This window comes from Lonchura striata, chromosome 8 (assembly GCF_046129695.1).
Source record: "Lonchura striata isolate bLonStr1 chromosome 8, bLonStr1.mat, whole genome shotgun sequence".
Lineage (NCBI taxonomy): Eukaryota > Metazoa > Chordata > Aves > Passeriformes > Estrildidae > Lonchura > Lonchura striata.
In genome coordinates this window covers 21572587-21590300 of record NC_134610.1, presented here as the reverse complement: position 1 = coordinate 21590300, position 17714 = coordinate 21572587, and the positions used below count along the sequence as shown (strand labels likewise).

At 45.6% G+C, this 17714-nt stretch overlaps 1 protein-coding gene across 1 annotated transcript; it reads left to right on the top strand.

Annotated features, from left to right (window-relative positions):
• The first annotated feature begins 6894 nt into the window (after positions 1–6894).
• CHRNA1 (cholinergic receptor nicotinic alpha 1 subunit) lies at positions 6895–16709 on the top strand. The gene is made up of 9 exons (XM_021552375.3): positions 6895–7018; positions 8786–8931; positions 9082–9126; positions 9550–9659; positions 9904–10099; positions 10704–10941; positions 12025–12248; positions 13888–14127; positions 16025–16709. Exons 1-9 carry the CDS (start codon positions 6976–6978, stop codon positions 16154–16156), a joined length of 1374 nt encoding a protein of 457 aa, XP_021408050.1. The 5' UTR covers positions 6895–6975; the 3' UTR covers positions 16157–16709.
• Positions 16710–17714: the final 1005 nt, after the last annotated feature.

The following is a 17714-nucleotide window of genomic DNA, read 5'->3' as shown; positions in this document are numbered from 1 at the left end:
CACCTCAGCTATTGTCAGTTTGCCAATAGTGTTAGTGAAGGGTGAACCTTCCTGCAGAGCCAGCACAGCAGCCTTCCCAGTGCCCAGCCCAGTACACACCAGTGACTTGCAAGTGCAGGGGGCACAAAAAGAGAAGAAAGGGAAGATAAAAGGTTTTCAGAATTGGTTACCTAAAGTAGCCAGGAAAAGTGACCAAGGAAATTGGTCACATGGAATATTATTTTTAGTGAAAGCAGCACGGTTGGGCTGGATGTTGCAGGTGTGTCATCTGGACACTGCTGTGCTGAGCTTCAGTGCTGAAACCTTCTATGTGTGAGCACAGGCAGTGTGCAAACTCCAGGGCTGTGTGACAAGTCAGTGTAGATGTAGCCTTTGCCTGCTAGGAGGATGAACCTCATGATCAGGCTAATCCATAAACCAGGCTTTGTAAGGACTCATTAAATGGAACTGCCCCTTTCAGTGCCAGTTTCTCTCATGGGGTTGCTCCTCTGGCTCCTGCTCAGCTTGGGCTGCACTCACATTGCTCCCCTTGCTGTGGAGTGTGTTTACCAAGGTATTCCCCCAGCTGCCTTGAGTATGGTGTTTTGAACTCCTGTCAAATCCCAAATATTGGTGAGCAGGGAAATCTGGAATTTGTCTTCATGTGAAATGCTGAGTAAAATCTGTGGGGCTGTCAGAGGAGTTGGAGCCACCCCTGACTCCTGCCCGGTGCTCGGTGTCCCACCTATTTGTGCCTTGCCATTGCCAGCCCCCACCCTCCTGCAGGGACCCAGTTATCACTCGGAAGGTGTTTCTGGGCTTTAGGGTATCTTTTTGTTTTCCTGTTTTATCAATTGTAAACACAAGCTTGTAAGTTCCCTGTTGTCTAATGCAGCCAAGGTCTTGCAGGCTGCCAAGGAGGCAAAATAAATTTTGTGTGATAGGTGAGAGCTACATACCAGGAGCCACAGAAGTCAGTATTTTCCACTAATTACCAAGAAAATTCTGTGTGTGTTGGCAAAGATCCCAACATAAGCAATAAAAGTGAGTATTTGGCATGAGGTCAGTCCCGGGTAAAGTACATATCAACAATTCCAAGTGTGTCATGTGCAGGAACAGAAATCTGTCCCTGGCAGCGTGGCTAGAGGGTGGCATTTCCTGCTTTAAAACACTCTGAAGGCTCAGGTAGCACAGTGAGGTAGATGTTGACTTTTTGAAGGCAAACACTGCAGCCCCAGGTGAGAGGGATGCTTTGCAGAGATCTGTGGTGTTTTCTAGGATCAGTGAGGGCTTATGGAGGGGAAGCACCATGTGGGGAGGGAGAGAGCATTGCCACTCAGCCTACTGGCAGAATTAAAAATAAAACAAACTTGTTTCTGTGTGTTAATCCAGATCACAGCAGCACTGAGAGAACCTGCATCCCAAAGGTAGGCACCCTAAAGCTCTCACAGGGTTACAGAGGCGTTCTCAGGATCACAAAAGTTGATCCTAGTTGCACTCACTGCAGGTGTGATGTGGGGTGGTTTAGCATGTCTGCCTTTCACCATGGCACCAGAGCCCCATGGGAAGCAGGTGACATCCAGATGGATTTATGCTTTCATTCCATAGCTGGGGCTATATGGGGAATGTGCTGTGAGGTGCCCCATGTTTCAGGATTTATTTTGCATTTGGGAGTGATGGCATTGCAGAAGGGTTGTAGTCAGTGAGCAGCAATCAGAGAAGGGCCTGTGACAATCTGTGCAGCAACTTTAAGCATCAAAACAATCCTACATTGCTACCTCTTCTATCCACTGGCTGTTTAGTGGAGCACCCCTCAAAATGCCTTCAGAATGGAATACTGGCCAAAATATGTCAGACCTCATGGGAGCTGAACAAGCAGCTTTTATGTGAAGCAAAACTTGAACAGTCTGCTCTGCAGTTACTCCAGTGGAGAATCCTCTGCCTTTAGAAACAAACATGTATCTAAACAGGTAAATGTGAGCATCCAGAGAAATACTTCAGGCTAAATGCTCCTGTGCCCACTCGTGAAAGCCACTGTATGGAATGGGGTAGGGATACAAAACATGTATTTCCAGAAGTCAGGTAATGCTGAGCTACTTTCTGCACTGGTAGTAACTCAGATATATACTTACAAATAGCATCTGAAGATGCACTTAAAATATAATAATGTCACCTCCAGAGGCAGATACTCCTAGGAGAGCACTTGGGTGCCTAACACCCATTTAAACTTTGCTTTGGTTGTCTCCACATCCTGCTGTCTCAGGATGCAGCAGAACTGGTTCCCAGCTTTGACATCCAGGCCACCCTTTCTGCCTAGTTTTTACTATCAGACTTTTGTGTTTTGTGGACTTTTTTGCAGCTGAAGAGAGAAAACTCGTGGCTGATGATTACAAAGTTCAGAACAAGTAGCAGCAGTGGTCTGTATCAAATGAGTGCATTTTTCAGCCTGTGCTGAATAAATAAATACAAGCATCACCTAGTTGCATCTGAGAATTAATGAGATTTTCCTGACCACAGAAGCAGAGTAGCTCAGGAGTCCTGCCATGCAGGAAAGTCTTCCTGAGGGGATGGACCAGCAAAGCTGCTCCTCTGCTGTCCCCACCACTCTGGCATGGCTCACACAAGCTGCTGTGCTGACAGAGCAGCCCACAGGAGCAGGGCAGAGCAAACCTCACAGCTAATGGACTTGTCCTCTTTCATTTCTTGTTTGGCTCTCCAGCACGATGCACCTTGGCCCCAGAGGTAAGCCTTATATTTGGATGGGAGCCTGAGAAGTAACCATGTCAAGGATGTCAGCTGGAGTTAAGTTTGCCACTGCTCTATTCAGTAATTTTGTTCAGCTCCAGGACTGGTTTCCTGGCGTGTCCACAGCAAAAAGGCAGTGAGACACTGCAGCCTGCTTACTGATTCCTCAGACATTTTGTGGTTGCTCAGCTTGGGCCAGTCACCTCTCCTGATCCTGTTCTCAGTTATTCCCGTCTTAATTCTTGCTGCTTTGGGCATTGCCTTGTCCAAAGTGGGTAAATAATCTTCTCTTGACAGTGTCCTTTGTCTGAGAAGTGTGACCATGAAGGCCAGTGCCAGTTTAAAGGTGAGCAATGTCTCTTCTCACTTGTGTTAGATTAACCCTTGTTAATCTAAAAGACATCTAATGATGTCTTTTGTGGCTCTGGTTTCCCTGTTTGACTGGGGACCTTTTCTTTGTTCTACTCTTTCTTTCCAGAGTCAAGTTCTTATTTTCTTTCCAGAAGCATTGTTCAGTTAGGTAACTGTGCACCATGTCTCTGCCATAATATGAAAGCTCTATAATTGCAGAGGTTAAGATCACCACTTTTGAGCAAGTTTTTGGTATTTTCAACTCCTTTGGGTGATGTAATAGAAAACAAAGAAAATATGTGCTGAAACCAAATTTGCTACAAACATCAGTGGGGATAAAACATACTTGTGGGTTGGTAGAGGTGTGTCCGAGTATGGAAAATTGCAAATTTAGATTTCTTGATTCGAGGAATTAAATCTTGTCTATCAATACGTTTTGACATGTATATTAATGCTTAGCATGTTCTTATGGGCACTGGAATAAACTGGGTAAGTACAGTCATTAATCCCTTGAATCCTCATCCAGCTGTTGCCATCTGGCGGCCGTGGAGCCGGGCTCCGGCGGGGAACGCGTGCCGTGACTGCAACCGGGGCAATCTGGGAACAAACGCAGGCAAACTCACCAATACTTGTCTGCCATCTGCCTTATTCGCTGCTGCCATCATCTACTGTCGCCAAACATTTTCCTGATACAAAAATGCATTTAAAAAGGTATATATACGCTGCATTTGAAAACTGAAGCTACAACTGCTGGACAGTGCTATTATTTTCAAGCTTTCGTTCCTTTAATTTCCCTGATGTACTATCTAACCTTTCTTTTTATTAGTTTTGCTCCTGCTTCTCACCACCTCCATCCTCCCACAGGCCCTGTCATCCTTGTGTCTGTTGGAGCCTCTGGCACCTGCTCTCTTCCATCGGGCATTGCCTCTCTGCACGCAATTCTGTGACAAAAATTTCAGTTAAAATCTTGTATTCCTCACTCTGTCAGAAGCATGAGGAATTCTGCTCAGCCTCCCTGTGTCTGTGCAGTGTCACTCTGCCAAAGCGATTACCTGCAGGAGTATTGGTTCACAGCTGACTTGCTGTGGGCAGGAGCCCATGCGGGGCTTGTTCCTCGTGCATGGATGGAAGGAGCAATGCCCTACATTGAGCAAGCAGTGAGTTTGCTGCTTTCCAATCGGTCTGAATGAGGCTGGTCTGCCTACGGGGGTTAGTGGGTTTGTGTAGGATGGGGGAGGGAGCTCACAAAAACAAGCCAAAAATGTTGGAGTCAAGATAGGTGTAAAAAGGGGTTTTTGTTTGGGAATGAAACGTTTGTCAAAAAATTCACTGACTACTCTGAAGAAAAATACCCATCCCAGCAATTGATCAAATTCAGGCATTCAGTGTAGCTCAGCCCCTTCCCTTGCTTTTTCACCTCGGTCGTGATGGGTCACATTCCCTAGTTGAACAACAAGCAACATTCACTTCTCTGTCCATATTTAACTGCAGTAGCTCAGGTTGCTTTGGGTTTTTCGCGAGGTAGAAGGCTTTGTGCCTCTGCCAGGGAGTATTTCTCGCAGCCAGGCTGTTGCTCCCCCAAGGCCTTCTCCAAATACCTGCTCCTTCCTCTTCCAACACGAGCGCTGACTCCCAGCCGGTGGGGGAGGCTCGGCTCAGCTGCAAGAGAAACATCAAACACCCCAGGCTGGGGCTGCAGACTTGCTGGGGCCCCCCACTCTGACCCTGCCGGCTCCCAGGGCTGACACCTCTGTTAGCCGAGGCTGCTGCGCCAGAGTGTGGTGACACTGTCCCCCGTCCCTCTTGGAGCCAACCTGGCAGGGTGGGCAGGAATGCTCTGGGACTCTGAGAGGATCCAGAGGGCCCTGGTCAGCATTCCCACAATGGCTCCATGCAATTGTATCTCCACAGCAGCTGCCTGGCCTGGGATAAAGGCTGGGAGCAGTCAGACGCGGGTTTGAAATAAGATCTCTGCAACAATGGGAGCTGCCAGCCAGGAACAAGGCCCGAGTTATGTAGATGGAGAGATTTTACTGGAGGATAAATGTAAATGCAGAGGCTGAATGCTTAGTGGAGGGGGGGTGGGTGAGGGAAAGTGATTAAAAAAATAATTAAAATAATAATAAAGGCATCCAGCATGAAACACCAAGCCAGCTGGCAGACAGCACAAAGGATATCAAGCAGAAATAGCAAATACATCTGGTGTCACCCAGAGGCAAAGCTAAAGAAGGTTTTTGTGGGGAATGTTTTCTGGAAAAGGGAATTTGGAACACTGTAAGAATGGGTGTGGCAGGTGACCCAGTGCCATGTCCTATCTCTACATGGCAGTTGCCTGAGAAAAATGCAAGAATACCATTAGCATTAGGCAGTCTATTCCCAGGACACCACCCCAGAATCCTGAGGCTTGTGACTCTGGGACTTCAGTGACAGACTTCTCAGGGGGAGTGTGTATGTGTGTACATTCAATAGTATGAAATTATTTAGCAGACTATTTTTTCTGAGCACAGATAAACCTCTGCAGACAGACACCCCTGCGGCACCCAACTCCACTGCAGACACGCTCTGTGAAGAACTGTCTTGGTTAAGCTGGACAACTCTTAAGTTTACATCAATGCCCTCTACTTTTTTGCATGGGGGCAGCAAGTGAATCTAAATCTGCCTTCTCCAGACCATTTGGGATTTCACAGACATTACCAAAGCTCTCTCTCTTGCTTTCAGACTGATGGCTCATGCTCTCTATCTGTTCCAGGTACAGAAGCAAATTTGCACTGTGGATGTTGTTGTCACTTTCTCCTGGGCCTCTTCCAAGTCTTTTGAAACTAGATGACCTGAACTGCAGAGAACATTCACAGATTTATAGTAGCTTCTTTCCTTTTTGCTTCCTCTCCTGTCCTGGAAACTGATGGGCTTGCTTTTCTTATGCTGCTGAACACTTCACAGGACTATCTCTCTCAACGTTTTGTTCCTGAGTGATATTGTTGAGCTCAGAGTAGATAATTGTGTATATATGAGGTAAATAGGTGTGTGTATATATATGTATGTGTATATATATGTATGTGTGTGTATATATATAAAAATTCTCCACAGTTTCTTATTTTCTTTGCTAGCCTGAATGACTATTATTACCAAAAACATCCCTTTCTCTCCTTTCTAGGTGATTTATGGCAATAAAAATCAAGCACTTGCATACTCTACAGAAATCCACTGGATCTGCCCTGCTGTAGAAACAAACCAGACACGTTTCTATCGCTTGACTTTCTCAGTTCACTAAGTATAGAGGTGGCAGCAGGAGGCTGGGTTGTCTTCTCTTAGTTACTTAATAGCTTTCAAGGTGAGGACTCTACCACGAAGTCCTGGTAGACTCAAGGAGATGGATCTCTATTGAACATGTTTACTTCTTCAAAGCTTTCCCATGCCTCTGTGAAGCCAAGGAAGCAGCCTCCTCCCAGCATGATGTCTGTACACTGATGGGGGTGTATCAGAAATAAGTGACTGTGCTCTGTTTTGCTTCAGAGAAACAAAACCTTAAACCTGGCAAGTTGCTCTAGTCACAAAAAGTTCCTGAGATCTCACCAAGATGTTCAGTTACTTACAGATAATTCTTCCTTAGTTTATTTGTGTGTGTGTCTGTTTAGTAAGTCACCAATCACATTGATACTTAGAAAAAAAAAATGACCTTCTGTAAACTGCAGAAGATATTTGATGGGTGAAACACACTGTGCTCCTGTTTCCAGCCCGGTGGTGCAGTGGCCCTCAGCTGCCATTCCCAGAACAGGTGCTGTAAATCAATACCCTGCTGGGTATATTCTGGCAGCACCCTGGTGAGGCAGCACAGCCCCCTCTGAAGAGACCTCAGAGGTGCTTTGTGTGTGCCTCCATCTGTATGAGTGCAGCAAGAGGATGATGAAGGTCCATTGTGTACTACTCCTCCTCATCTCCTCAGGTAAGGTGTTCCAGCCATTGCCTTGAAAGGGGGTTGTCTCCTCCCAGAGCATGTGGGACCATGGCTTTGCATACACGTAGCATGAGTGTGTGTTCCAGGAGCAGCCTGTTCTACTGGTAAGGTTTTATGAAAACACCTGATCATTTAAAAGAAAGCTTTGGAGTGTGTTAGTAGCAGCTCAGATATTTGTAATTTCAGGCACCAGATATTTTGAGTGGGGAAGTTTGTATTTAATTGTTTTTCTCTCTGCAATCTTTTTTTTCAGGCTCCCATTTGCCTTAGTGCTACATGTATTTCAAAATATGTGAAAGGATCTAGTAAGCATGACTTGGAATGTGAAAAATCATTACAAGAAGTTTCATTAAGTTGTGGGGTAACTGACAAGGAGGTAGAATTGATTGACAGCTGCATATGTTGTACTGAGCTAATTCCTTTTAAACCATCCCTTAAAAGAATAAATATTTGTGATCCTAAAAGCTTTTCAGAAAATTCAAGCAGTATACTAAACTCTTACCAAGTTACACCAGAAGGGAGCAAATGTGAAAGGATTTTAATTGCATTAATAAAGCATAGAGCTTCAATTAGATGTGACGCTGTAATCTTAACTTAAAAATTGAAAGATGCCTCCTGCCTACCCTCATTCAGCCTCCTGGCAGAGGAAGCAACCAGTGTCTGTCTGCAACAGACAGCTTTTCTGATTGGCATCCAAGTATTTTATAATCTCATGGCAGGACAAGGCCAAGGCAGAATCCTTGGCAATCTCAACTCAGCTGTGTAAAAGAAGTTGATGAAAAGTCAGTTAGGAAACCATCAGAAATCCTAGCTTAGGTTGGAGTCAGCAGCAAAATTCTTGTTGACTTCTGTCACCCAGGATTCAACAGAGAGGGGGAGACAAGGGTGCAATCTGCCAAAAATGCTCGCCATGAGGCTCAGCTGTTCTGTTCCATCTCACTACCTTTAAAGAGGGGACACATATAAAAACATCCCCAAGCACCCCTCCCATTTGCTTTCCTCCCCTGTAACAGTGAAGCAGCTACAATCCGAGGACATCATGTGCCTGCTTCTTCTGGCACAGGCTCTCTGGAAGCAGGGCCCATCTGTTTTCCAGTGCCCTTGCTTCGTGGCAGTGCAGTGCCATGCACAGGCACTGTGGATGCTCCACTGGAACAGGGTTGCTCCCTGCCATTTTCACTTGTGAAATTTTTCTTTCAAGGCTCTTTGGCACAGCATGGCCAGGTCATGCTGGGTAGCCTGCGGGCAGAGCTGTCCATGGACCTACCCCACACAGTGGGTGGTTTCCTTTTCTCACCACCTACACAACCCAAGCAACTCCTGTTGTAGAGAGGAGCTCTCGTTCCACTTAGATTGAGGATGCGAGGAGTGGGGGCGGTGATGCCTTCTCCATGCCTGGTGTGCTTGGCCCTCACCTTTCATGTCAGTGTCACAGAAGGTCCATGGAATTGAAGGTGGAAAGGGTGACATTAGAAATCCCTGAGCCTGGACATTTTCTGTGTTTAACTGCCCATAAGTACTGCCTGTTAGCACAGTTTCAGGCTGGCAAACCCCTAATATTCAGTCTGAAATTCATGATCCTGCCTATTTGGATTTGTTCATCTCCTGGTTGGAGGCCATTGCCACAGGGAGGACTTGGTGTTATCCCCCCCCAGCAGCTTGCCTGGCAGCATTTCCTGCATGCCAGCCTCAGGCTGACGGTGCTGTGCCTGTTCCCTGCCCCTTCTGACCGGTGCCACCCCTGCTGTTCTGCAGCTGGGCTGGCCCGGGGCTATGAGGACGAGACCCGCCTGGTGGAGGACCTGTTCAGTAACTACAACAAGGTGGTGCGGCCCGTGGAGGACCACCGGGACGCCGTCGTTGTCACCGTGGGGCTGCAGCTCATCCAGCTCATTAGCGTGGTACGGCACGAACGCGGGGAGTGCTGAGCCAGTGGCTCATGTGATAGTGCCAAATGGTGGTGTTTTTCTAAGGAAACAATTTTTATCCTTTCGTCCTGATGCTTGCTGATACTGCCTTCTTCTTTTTTTTTTATTTTCCTTTTTTTTAAGGATGAAGTAAATCAGATTGTGACAACCAACGTACGCCTAAAACAGGTAACTGAACAGTCTTAGCCATTTCATCTAATTCAAACAAATGCACTCAACACAGGCACTGCCTACACTCTCATACCTTTGGGAGCAGCTTGGAGAGGTGGGTCAGATAGCAGAGCATTTCTTCTTACTGAGATCTAAAGAATGAAGTGGTAGACACTAAGAGTCCTAAGAATAGCATTTGGGGTTGTATTTCAAACAGTAGGCTTCTGATAGTTTTGTATTCTTTTCTTTTGGTGTTTTGGCGTTTTTTTTATAAGCTTCTTAAACCAACTCTAAGTTAATGTAAAAAATGAGCTGGGGGTCCCACTCCCATATGTTTATGCGTACCTGCATGTCCCAAAGCAAGGGAGGAACTGTTTCTGGGAAGTATTCTAACCCCAGTGCTGAGCGAGGCTCTCAGGGGCTGAAATCTTCCCTTTTTAGCAATGGACAGACGTCAACCTCAGATGGAATCCAGATGACTACGGTGGTGTAAAAAAAATCCGCATCCCCTCAGATGATATCTGGCGGCCAGACCTTGTTCTTTACAACAAGTAAGGGGTGCCAGCTGCTGAGGGAGGCAGGGAGGGACAAAGCAGGGAGGAGCTCTGCCTTGTGGCACCACTGTGGTGGGACAGTTTTCCCATGACATCTGTTCCAGTGGGTACAATTCCTCAGGGTAAGTTTCTCCAGGAGCAGGCACTGGGGAGTCATTTGACCCGCAGCCAGAGAAATCCTTTTGTGACTCTGCTGATTATGCTGCCCATATTGCATTTAATGTCCTTGTTCCTTCTGCAGTGCAGACGGTGACTTTGCCATTGTAAAATACACCAAAGTCCTTCTGGAGCACACAGGTCTGATCACCTGGACACCACCAGCTATTTTTAAGAGTTACTGTGAAATTATAGTCACGCACTTCCCATTTGACCAGCAGAACTGCAGTATGAAGTTGGGAACTTGGACATATGATGGTACAGTGGTTGTTATTAACCCGGTAAGCAAGGAGTTTGTAATTGGGAAAAGACCTGCACATGTTTTTAAGAGAAATCTCAGATTGGAATATGACCTAGTTCTGACTGGAAAAACAAGCAGACTCTACCTGTAAAACAGAAAATTCTCATTTGTAGATCTAGCACAAGATTTCCTTGTTTGGCTCCTAAATTCTGCATACATATTATCCCAGTGCCCTAACAGTCTCCTATCTGTCCTCTGGCAGCTTTGCACCACTTGATATGATGCTGCCTCTTCTGCTACTGTTTGTTTTCTCAGGTTTAGGGGTTTTTTGAGGGGTTATATTTTCTCTGTTCATGACTTTCCATTGCCAAAAACTCCTTCCCTGTCCCATCAGGTATGTCTCCTATCTGTAATGTTTTTTCAGTCTACTATCCCTGACTGTTTCTGTAAAATATTTAGTTGAATGTGGTGTAGAGGCTGGTATTCTAAGGAAAAATAACATAGACTAGAGCTGTTTACTCACCGAAAAAACTCCATAAAGTGCATGAGTTATTTGGAATCCTGTTCCTGTGCCAAACCTGCTAAGTTTTGGTTTGGTTCAGAATTCCTGGTATTAAGAATTCATTTGGATGTTTTGCTGCCAGGAGAGTGATCGCCCAGACCTGAGTAACTTCATGGAGAGTGGGGAGTGGGTGATGAAGGATTACCGAGGCTGGAAGCACTGGGTTTACTACGCTTGCTGCCCTGACACCCCTTACCTGGACATCACCTACCACTTCCTCATGCAACGCCTGCCTCTCTACTTCATTGTGAACGTCATCATACCCTGCCTGCTCTTCTCCTTTTTAACAGGGTTAGTTTTTTACCTACCCACAGATTCAGGTATGTAACTTTATTCATACTGCTTCCATAGAAATTGCTCTTCTAAGAAGTTCCTAAGAAATTCCCAGTATTTGAAACCAACTTGAAGGCCAGTGCATACTAAAACTGGACATTTCCACTGGAAGTAATGGCCTTAAATATTCTGCAAAGAAAGGATAAGTGCTGAAAACTGAAATTGTTGAAATAAATAAATTGGAGCACTTTCCCATAGAAATTGCTGACAACCTATCCAGTTAACTTCCGCAAACTAAAGATTTAGCTGGATAATTTTTATGTTTTGCCATAGGTAGTCAGTGTGTTAGTGCATCCTGCGGTAAATGTGCACACAGGGGTGACAGAGGCCCTTCTGCACCATGTCAGAGCAGAGAGTTTATTACCTGCTCACACACACATTACCTTGTGTGACACAGAGTAATCCTGACCTGTTCTGGCCTCCTTTGTCTCTGCTGAGCCACTCATGCACCCTGCAACCATTGCTCTCCTTCATTCTTTTACCCTTTTGTCAGATGTTCATACTGCCTAATTGCAGTGTGAGGCCCTTCTTATTAAATACTTGATGAATTTTTTGAGTGGAAAACTTTCTACAAAGTTAAACTGGATTTAAAAAAATGTGTGAATAATATTTTATAATTAATTTTTGACACCCTCCACATGCAAGGAGATCTCGCATAGCAACTGACCTGATGTCAGATGTGATTTTAGTCTGCTCTCTCAGCCCAGAGACAGAGAATAAGAGAAGCAAACCCTCAGGAGGCTGTAGAGCAAGCACTAATCAGATGTATCTGCTGCACTGTTCAAAATGTAGAGCCCACAAAATGCTCCTAGCAAGGCAAAATATTCAGCCCCCACACTTCAGTCCCGTTATTCCTGGTAATTCCCACCTTAGTGCTGGAGCTGATGCTGTTAGGCTCTTAGGTTTGCCCAGCCTACTTGATGCTTTGGATGCTGGCAGAGATGATAGCACTGCAAATGCACACAGATGTTTGTGTGAACGGCCCTTACCCACATCCTGCTTCTCAAATAAATGCTCTCTGTACTGAATGATAGGAGCAGCAATGATTTTGGGGGGCTTTTATCTGATAGGTGAGAAAATGACCCTCAGCATCTCTGTCCTGCTGTCTTTGACTGTGTTCCTGCTGGTCATCGTGGAGCTGATTCCCTCCACCTCCAGCGCAGTGCCTCTGATTGGCAAGTACATGCTGTTTACCATGGTGTTTGTCATCGCCTCGATCATCATCACCGTCATCGTCATCAACACCCACCACCGCTCCCCGAGCACGCACACCATGCCCCCCTGGGTCAGGAAGGTGAGCTCTGTGCCTTGGCACACTTGCTGGTTTCCACCAAATGCTCCATATTTTATTGGCAGGTTTTCTAATAAAAGTCAAAAAGAATTGGGGAGGTAAATGCATCATGTTAAAGGTCTCTAGGCACAAAAGCCAGTGTTTACTACTTAGCTGTGTGTAAAGTCAGTAAGATTGCTAAAAGTGCTCCTTTAAGTAACAAAATTGTCCATTGGGGTAGAGTCTTGCAAGGAACAGATGAGACAAAACATGGGCAGCTAAAAGTAGGGAACAGGAAAAGAAAATGTCCATCTGGACACGAATTACATATCCTGGTCTAATTCTCCATCTGACTGCAAGGCACTGCTGCCTGCCAGTGACCAGCCACCAGCCTGCACAAGTGCAGAGCACAAAGGCCACTGGAAATACCTGACTTCAGCACCCCATTTTGCAAAAGATGGTTTAGCAAAAGCTAGAAAAATCTTCTCTGTACTTTTCCAGTATACAGTTGTTCTGCAGCCCCTGGGAGATCCTTGCACAGGAGTCTAAATGGTAATCATAAGACATATAAAATATTGGTTGTCTGTCATTACAAGTTCTTTGCCAGGGCGACAGAATCAAAGATAATCTGATTTGAAGCCTGCCTGGTTCATACTAAACCATGAAATGAAGGGAGTTTTTTCTGTGTATTTCGAATTATGCTTTTAAGGTTACAGCTTATATCAGATTCCCTCTTTTGTGTTGTTTGCAGCACAAACAATCCCTGCAGAAGGGAAATTTCAACAGGAAATGCTCCATGTGCTTAACATTGCTCTGGCAGCAAGTCTCTTACTGTAAACCTTATATGCCTGTATAGCAAGCATTCAAAATATAGCAAAATCAAACCTCAGTAGCCAAAAGAGTTTCTTTGTAGTCCATTCTTCAATCAGATTTGTAGGCAATATGTTTCAAGTTAGATGGGCTGGCTCGAGCTCTGTCAGCTCGTGCTAGCTGAGGATCTGCTCCGTGGCATCGCTGCCCACCTCGTGTGTGGATGTTGGGTGTGGGGCAGGGGATGGCTGTCACAAAAGGTGATGGCTGCAGGCCTGTGGTATGGCTGTCACCAAAGGTGATGGCTGCAGGCCTGTGGTATGGCTGTCACCAAAGGTGACGGCTGCAGGCCTGTGGTATGGCTGTCACCAAAGGTGATGGCTGCAGGCCTGTGGTATGGCCGTCACCAAAGGTGATGGCTGCAGGCCTGTGGTATGGCCGTCACCAAAGGTGATGGCTGCAGGCCTGTGGTATGGATGTCACCAAAGGTGATGGCTGCAGGCCTGTGGTGTGGCTGTCACCAAAGGTGATGGCTGCAGGCCTGTGGTATGGCTGTCACCAAAGGTGATGGCTGCAGGCCTGTGGAATGGCTGTCACCAAAGGTGATGGCTGCAGGCCTGTGGTATGGATGTTACCAAAGGTGATGGCTGCAGGCTGCAGTCACTCCCTCTGCCCCGGGATGTGGGGCTGACAAAAGCCCCAGTGTAACCAAGGCGTGGGCCGTGACACAGCTGCAGAGGGAATCTGCAGAAGCGATCTGGGGGGAGAGAGGCTTGTCTTTGTTCAGCACACAGCTGCAGCTGTAACACAGCCCCACAGACCAGCAACTGTCATCTTCTCCCTTTGTTTTCAGATCTTTATTGACACAATCCCAAACATCATGTTTTTCTCTACAATGAAACGACCATCAAGAGACAAACAAGACAAAAATATTTTTGCGGAAGATATTGACATATCTGACATTTCTGGAAAGTCAGGCTCTATGCCTGTCAACTTCTACTCCCCACTTACCAAAAATCCAGACGTGAAAAACGCTATAGAGGGAATCAAATACATTGCAGAAACTATGAAATCGGACCAAGAAGCCAGCAATGTAAGCCTTTTTTTGGTGTATGATTCATTTCTAGCTTTCAAGTTGCTACATCTTACTTTTTTGGCAAAATATCCCTGCCTTACAGAAACACTCCAAGCCGTGGTTTGGCTCTAGCAGTGGACAGTCCTCTCCCCTTAATGGAGTCAACACGGAGCAACAAATAACTGTCACAGATGTTAACTGAATATTGGCTTCCCAAAATAATAGAAAAGGAAAAAGTGTCAGTGCTAAGGTTTTCTTATGTGATATGTGAATCCATAGAGATGGGGTGTCTGTGAGTAAGAAACGGGTTTTAAGAACTGTAAGCAAGTTCCAAAACACTTTTCTTCTGTCTCCCACTCAGACATCTTGCCCTAGTAAGTAAGATTCTACTGCTTTTGAAAACCCAGGAAGGAAGGCAAACTCCAAAAGACTAGTAGTGTTATCTGAGAAGTGTTAAATGTAACTTACAAAATTTATTTCCAGTTTTGATAAGGTTTTGTTTTATTCCTGAATACAAGTAGTCCCTCCAAATGAAGTATGTCATGAGCCATCTGATTACTGACTTTTTCCACATTGCAAGCCAAAGGAAGGATAAAAGCATATAGAGTCACACATGGCAGCGTTCCCTAGGAAAACCTATCTCTGCCTCCTTCTAGCACATTCAGTACAATTAACCCCTCTTTTATTTCAGCTTTCACAGCTCACACAGCTTTTGCAGGGGTAATTTAGTCCTGGTATTTCACCTTCCAAAGTGGTCACAGACTTCTCTTGTTGAGCTGCAGGCTAGTCTGAAGACAGGGGAGCTCTCTGAGAAACTAATTTGACCCACTCTCTTGAAAAGGAGGTGCTTACTTCTCACTGACAGGATTTACACCACGGTGTTTTTTCCTGTGAACAAATTCTTGGAGCATGTGAGATGGCTCTGGCTGTAGTCTCATGTTCCCTGTGACTCCTCTGCCTCTCTGCAGACAAATTGTTGTCTTCAGCAGGGCTGGCGTGGCTTCAACATCTCTGGGCTTCACTTCCTCCTTGGCTCACAAGGAGGGTCTTCAGGTTACAGCAAATGCCCCCTTCGGAAGTGGAGCCCAGCTGTTTGTGTCACCTGGGCACTATTGATATATCTCTTCCAGGGGATTTTAAAAGACAAGTTCCCTAAATAAATGAAAGGTTCTGAAGGCTATCACTTCATTGCATTCACTTCTGAACCGCCTCAAAATAGTATTCATTATCAGTGTCCTTTAGATAAGTTACAACAGCTTCTTCTACTTGTGGGAGAACCAAGGCACAAGCAGAAGGTGCTTTAGGCCAGCACATGTCACTCCTTAAGGTGGAGTTCCAGAGTGGAAACCCTGCTGTACTTGGTGCCTTGCACCCTGCATGCTCTTACTGTACTGGGTTCCCACCAAAAGCATCCAGTGAAAAGGTACAGAGTGAGTGGTTCATGGTGTCCCACAACTAGAAAAAAGACTAATGGAGCTACCAAGAAGGTTTTACAAGACATTAGAGTGTATGGAAAGCAGGGATTGGGGTTAAATTAATAGGAATTGCCTAGATAACCTATAAGAACAAAAAAGCAACGGGAAAACAAAAGTTATTTGGGTCAAACTAAGCATTTTGCTTTCGAGATTTTAAACTCTCAGAAGCAATCATTGGCCTAACAATTAAGTTTTCAACATTTTTTTAAAATGAAACTGTTCAGGGTTTCTGGTTAGTTTAGTGTTGAAACTTGTACGTCTAGGTTGCTTAGGCTTTCTTAACCACTGACCTGCTTTTGAGAAGAAAATGAATATTTTTTACATAGCAATAATGGCACTTAGAGAAGAGTCTTCCCCTTGTTCAAGATAGTAAATGACAAGAATTCTGTAACAAACAGGGCTCTGCAGAGATTTTACCATCTCCTTTGTTTCTTTCCCAGGCTGCAGAAGAATGGAAGTTTGTTGCAATGGTGCTTGATCATCTCCTCCTTGGCATATTTATGCTAGTTTGTTTTATAGGAACATTAGCTGTATTTGCTGGTCGCCTTATTGAATTAAATCAGCAAGGATGAATGTCAGATGGAAACTATTTGCTACCCTGAAGATCTGAAAGCATCCTAACCATCAAAATCTGGCCAGTCTCTGAAAGGTTCACTGACAGGAATCAGTAACAGCTGGGAAAGAACAGGTATAATAAAACTTAAGGCTCCATACGTCACACTTCTGAGCTGCTGCTCAGTAGCATTTAATTGCAAAAAGAAACACTTGTATTACTGGTAAACTTGAACGGCTATGGCTGTCAGCCAGGTTTTGATCCATTTCACCCTTTATTAAAAATCTCAATGTATTAATAAGACTGACTGACTTTGTAAGCAACAGATTCTATTCCAGTGAAGTCATTAGCAGTTAAATAAGCTTTAGCTGAGCTGTAAATCTGTATCCAATTTTGGCATTCAAGCTGGTTTTAATATCTGCTCTGTGGCTTTTGTATTAGCAAGGTCATTCCTCTGATAAAACTAGATATAACTGTCAGAAATATCTGAAACTCCCTGCTTAAGCACTTGATTTTCATGCACAAATCTGAACTGTCTGTCAATCATGACTCCACTTCTAGAAGCTCTTGTTGCAGCAAAGAGGAGATATTTACTTTACTTGTTCTCTACTGTGAGAAGGATCCAACCTGTTTCTAGAATAATCTCCATATTCAGCCTACTCTGCTCTTGGAAGGTTGGTTTCCACTCTTCATTTCGAGTGATGACTAATGTCGGGGGCACCTTCGACCTCGAAGGTGTTTGCAAGCCCAGTTCCGAGTTTCCGAAAGCCGTTCGGCGAGCAGGCGGCCCGGGCACCGCTCCGTGCCGGGAGGGGCGGGCTGAGCCCGGCGGGGCCCGGCCCGGAGCGCTCCTCCGCCAGCAGCGTCAGCCCGGCCGCGCTCAAAAGTTGAGCAGCAGCTCGCTCTGCTGGCTGAAGCGAAGCGGTGCTGCCTCTGCCCGCCACCGCCGGACTTTGTTTACTCCACAGTCGACGTAAGCAAGAAGCCTCTCTGCGTTCAAATAATGCCGTGCGGCCGTACCAGCAGCGCTGCCTCTTCTTCTCAAAATTAAATAAGGATAGGTGGGGCAACTGCGACAAGTTACTCATCTTTCCCAGCTGGTTGCCCAAGCCAACAGCACTACTTTGCTAACAGCTGTAAACAATTTGCTGTGAGTTTAGTGAAATAATTCGTATTATGTTAAAACGTGTCATGCCTGCAGAGGACAGGCATTTGAAGCACTATAGGGAAAATGAGATACTTGAGCAACGCTCCCAGCATTGCGTAGTGTTTGCTGGACAATGTTTTGGTGAGCTGCAGTCCTAAGCAAACAGTTTGTCTGGGGTGATAGATCACTTGCAGCACTCTGCTCCACTCTTAGGGTTTAAAGGATGGTAATCTTTGCCTCCCTGGATGATCATTAACCCTGTGAGCAAAGGCCAAAGATGTATTGCTGGGGGCCACCGCTGCTGACAGAGGGACTGCTCACTGCAGCTGGCTTTATCTCTGGTGGGAGTTCCCAGCTTCCAGCCCTGGGGGGAGTCAGCAGCTCCCTGCTCGCTATGAGCTAAGCTGCACCCTAAAGGTGCCTCGAACTT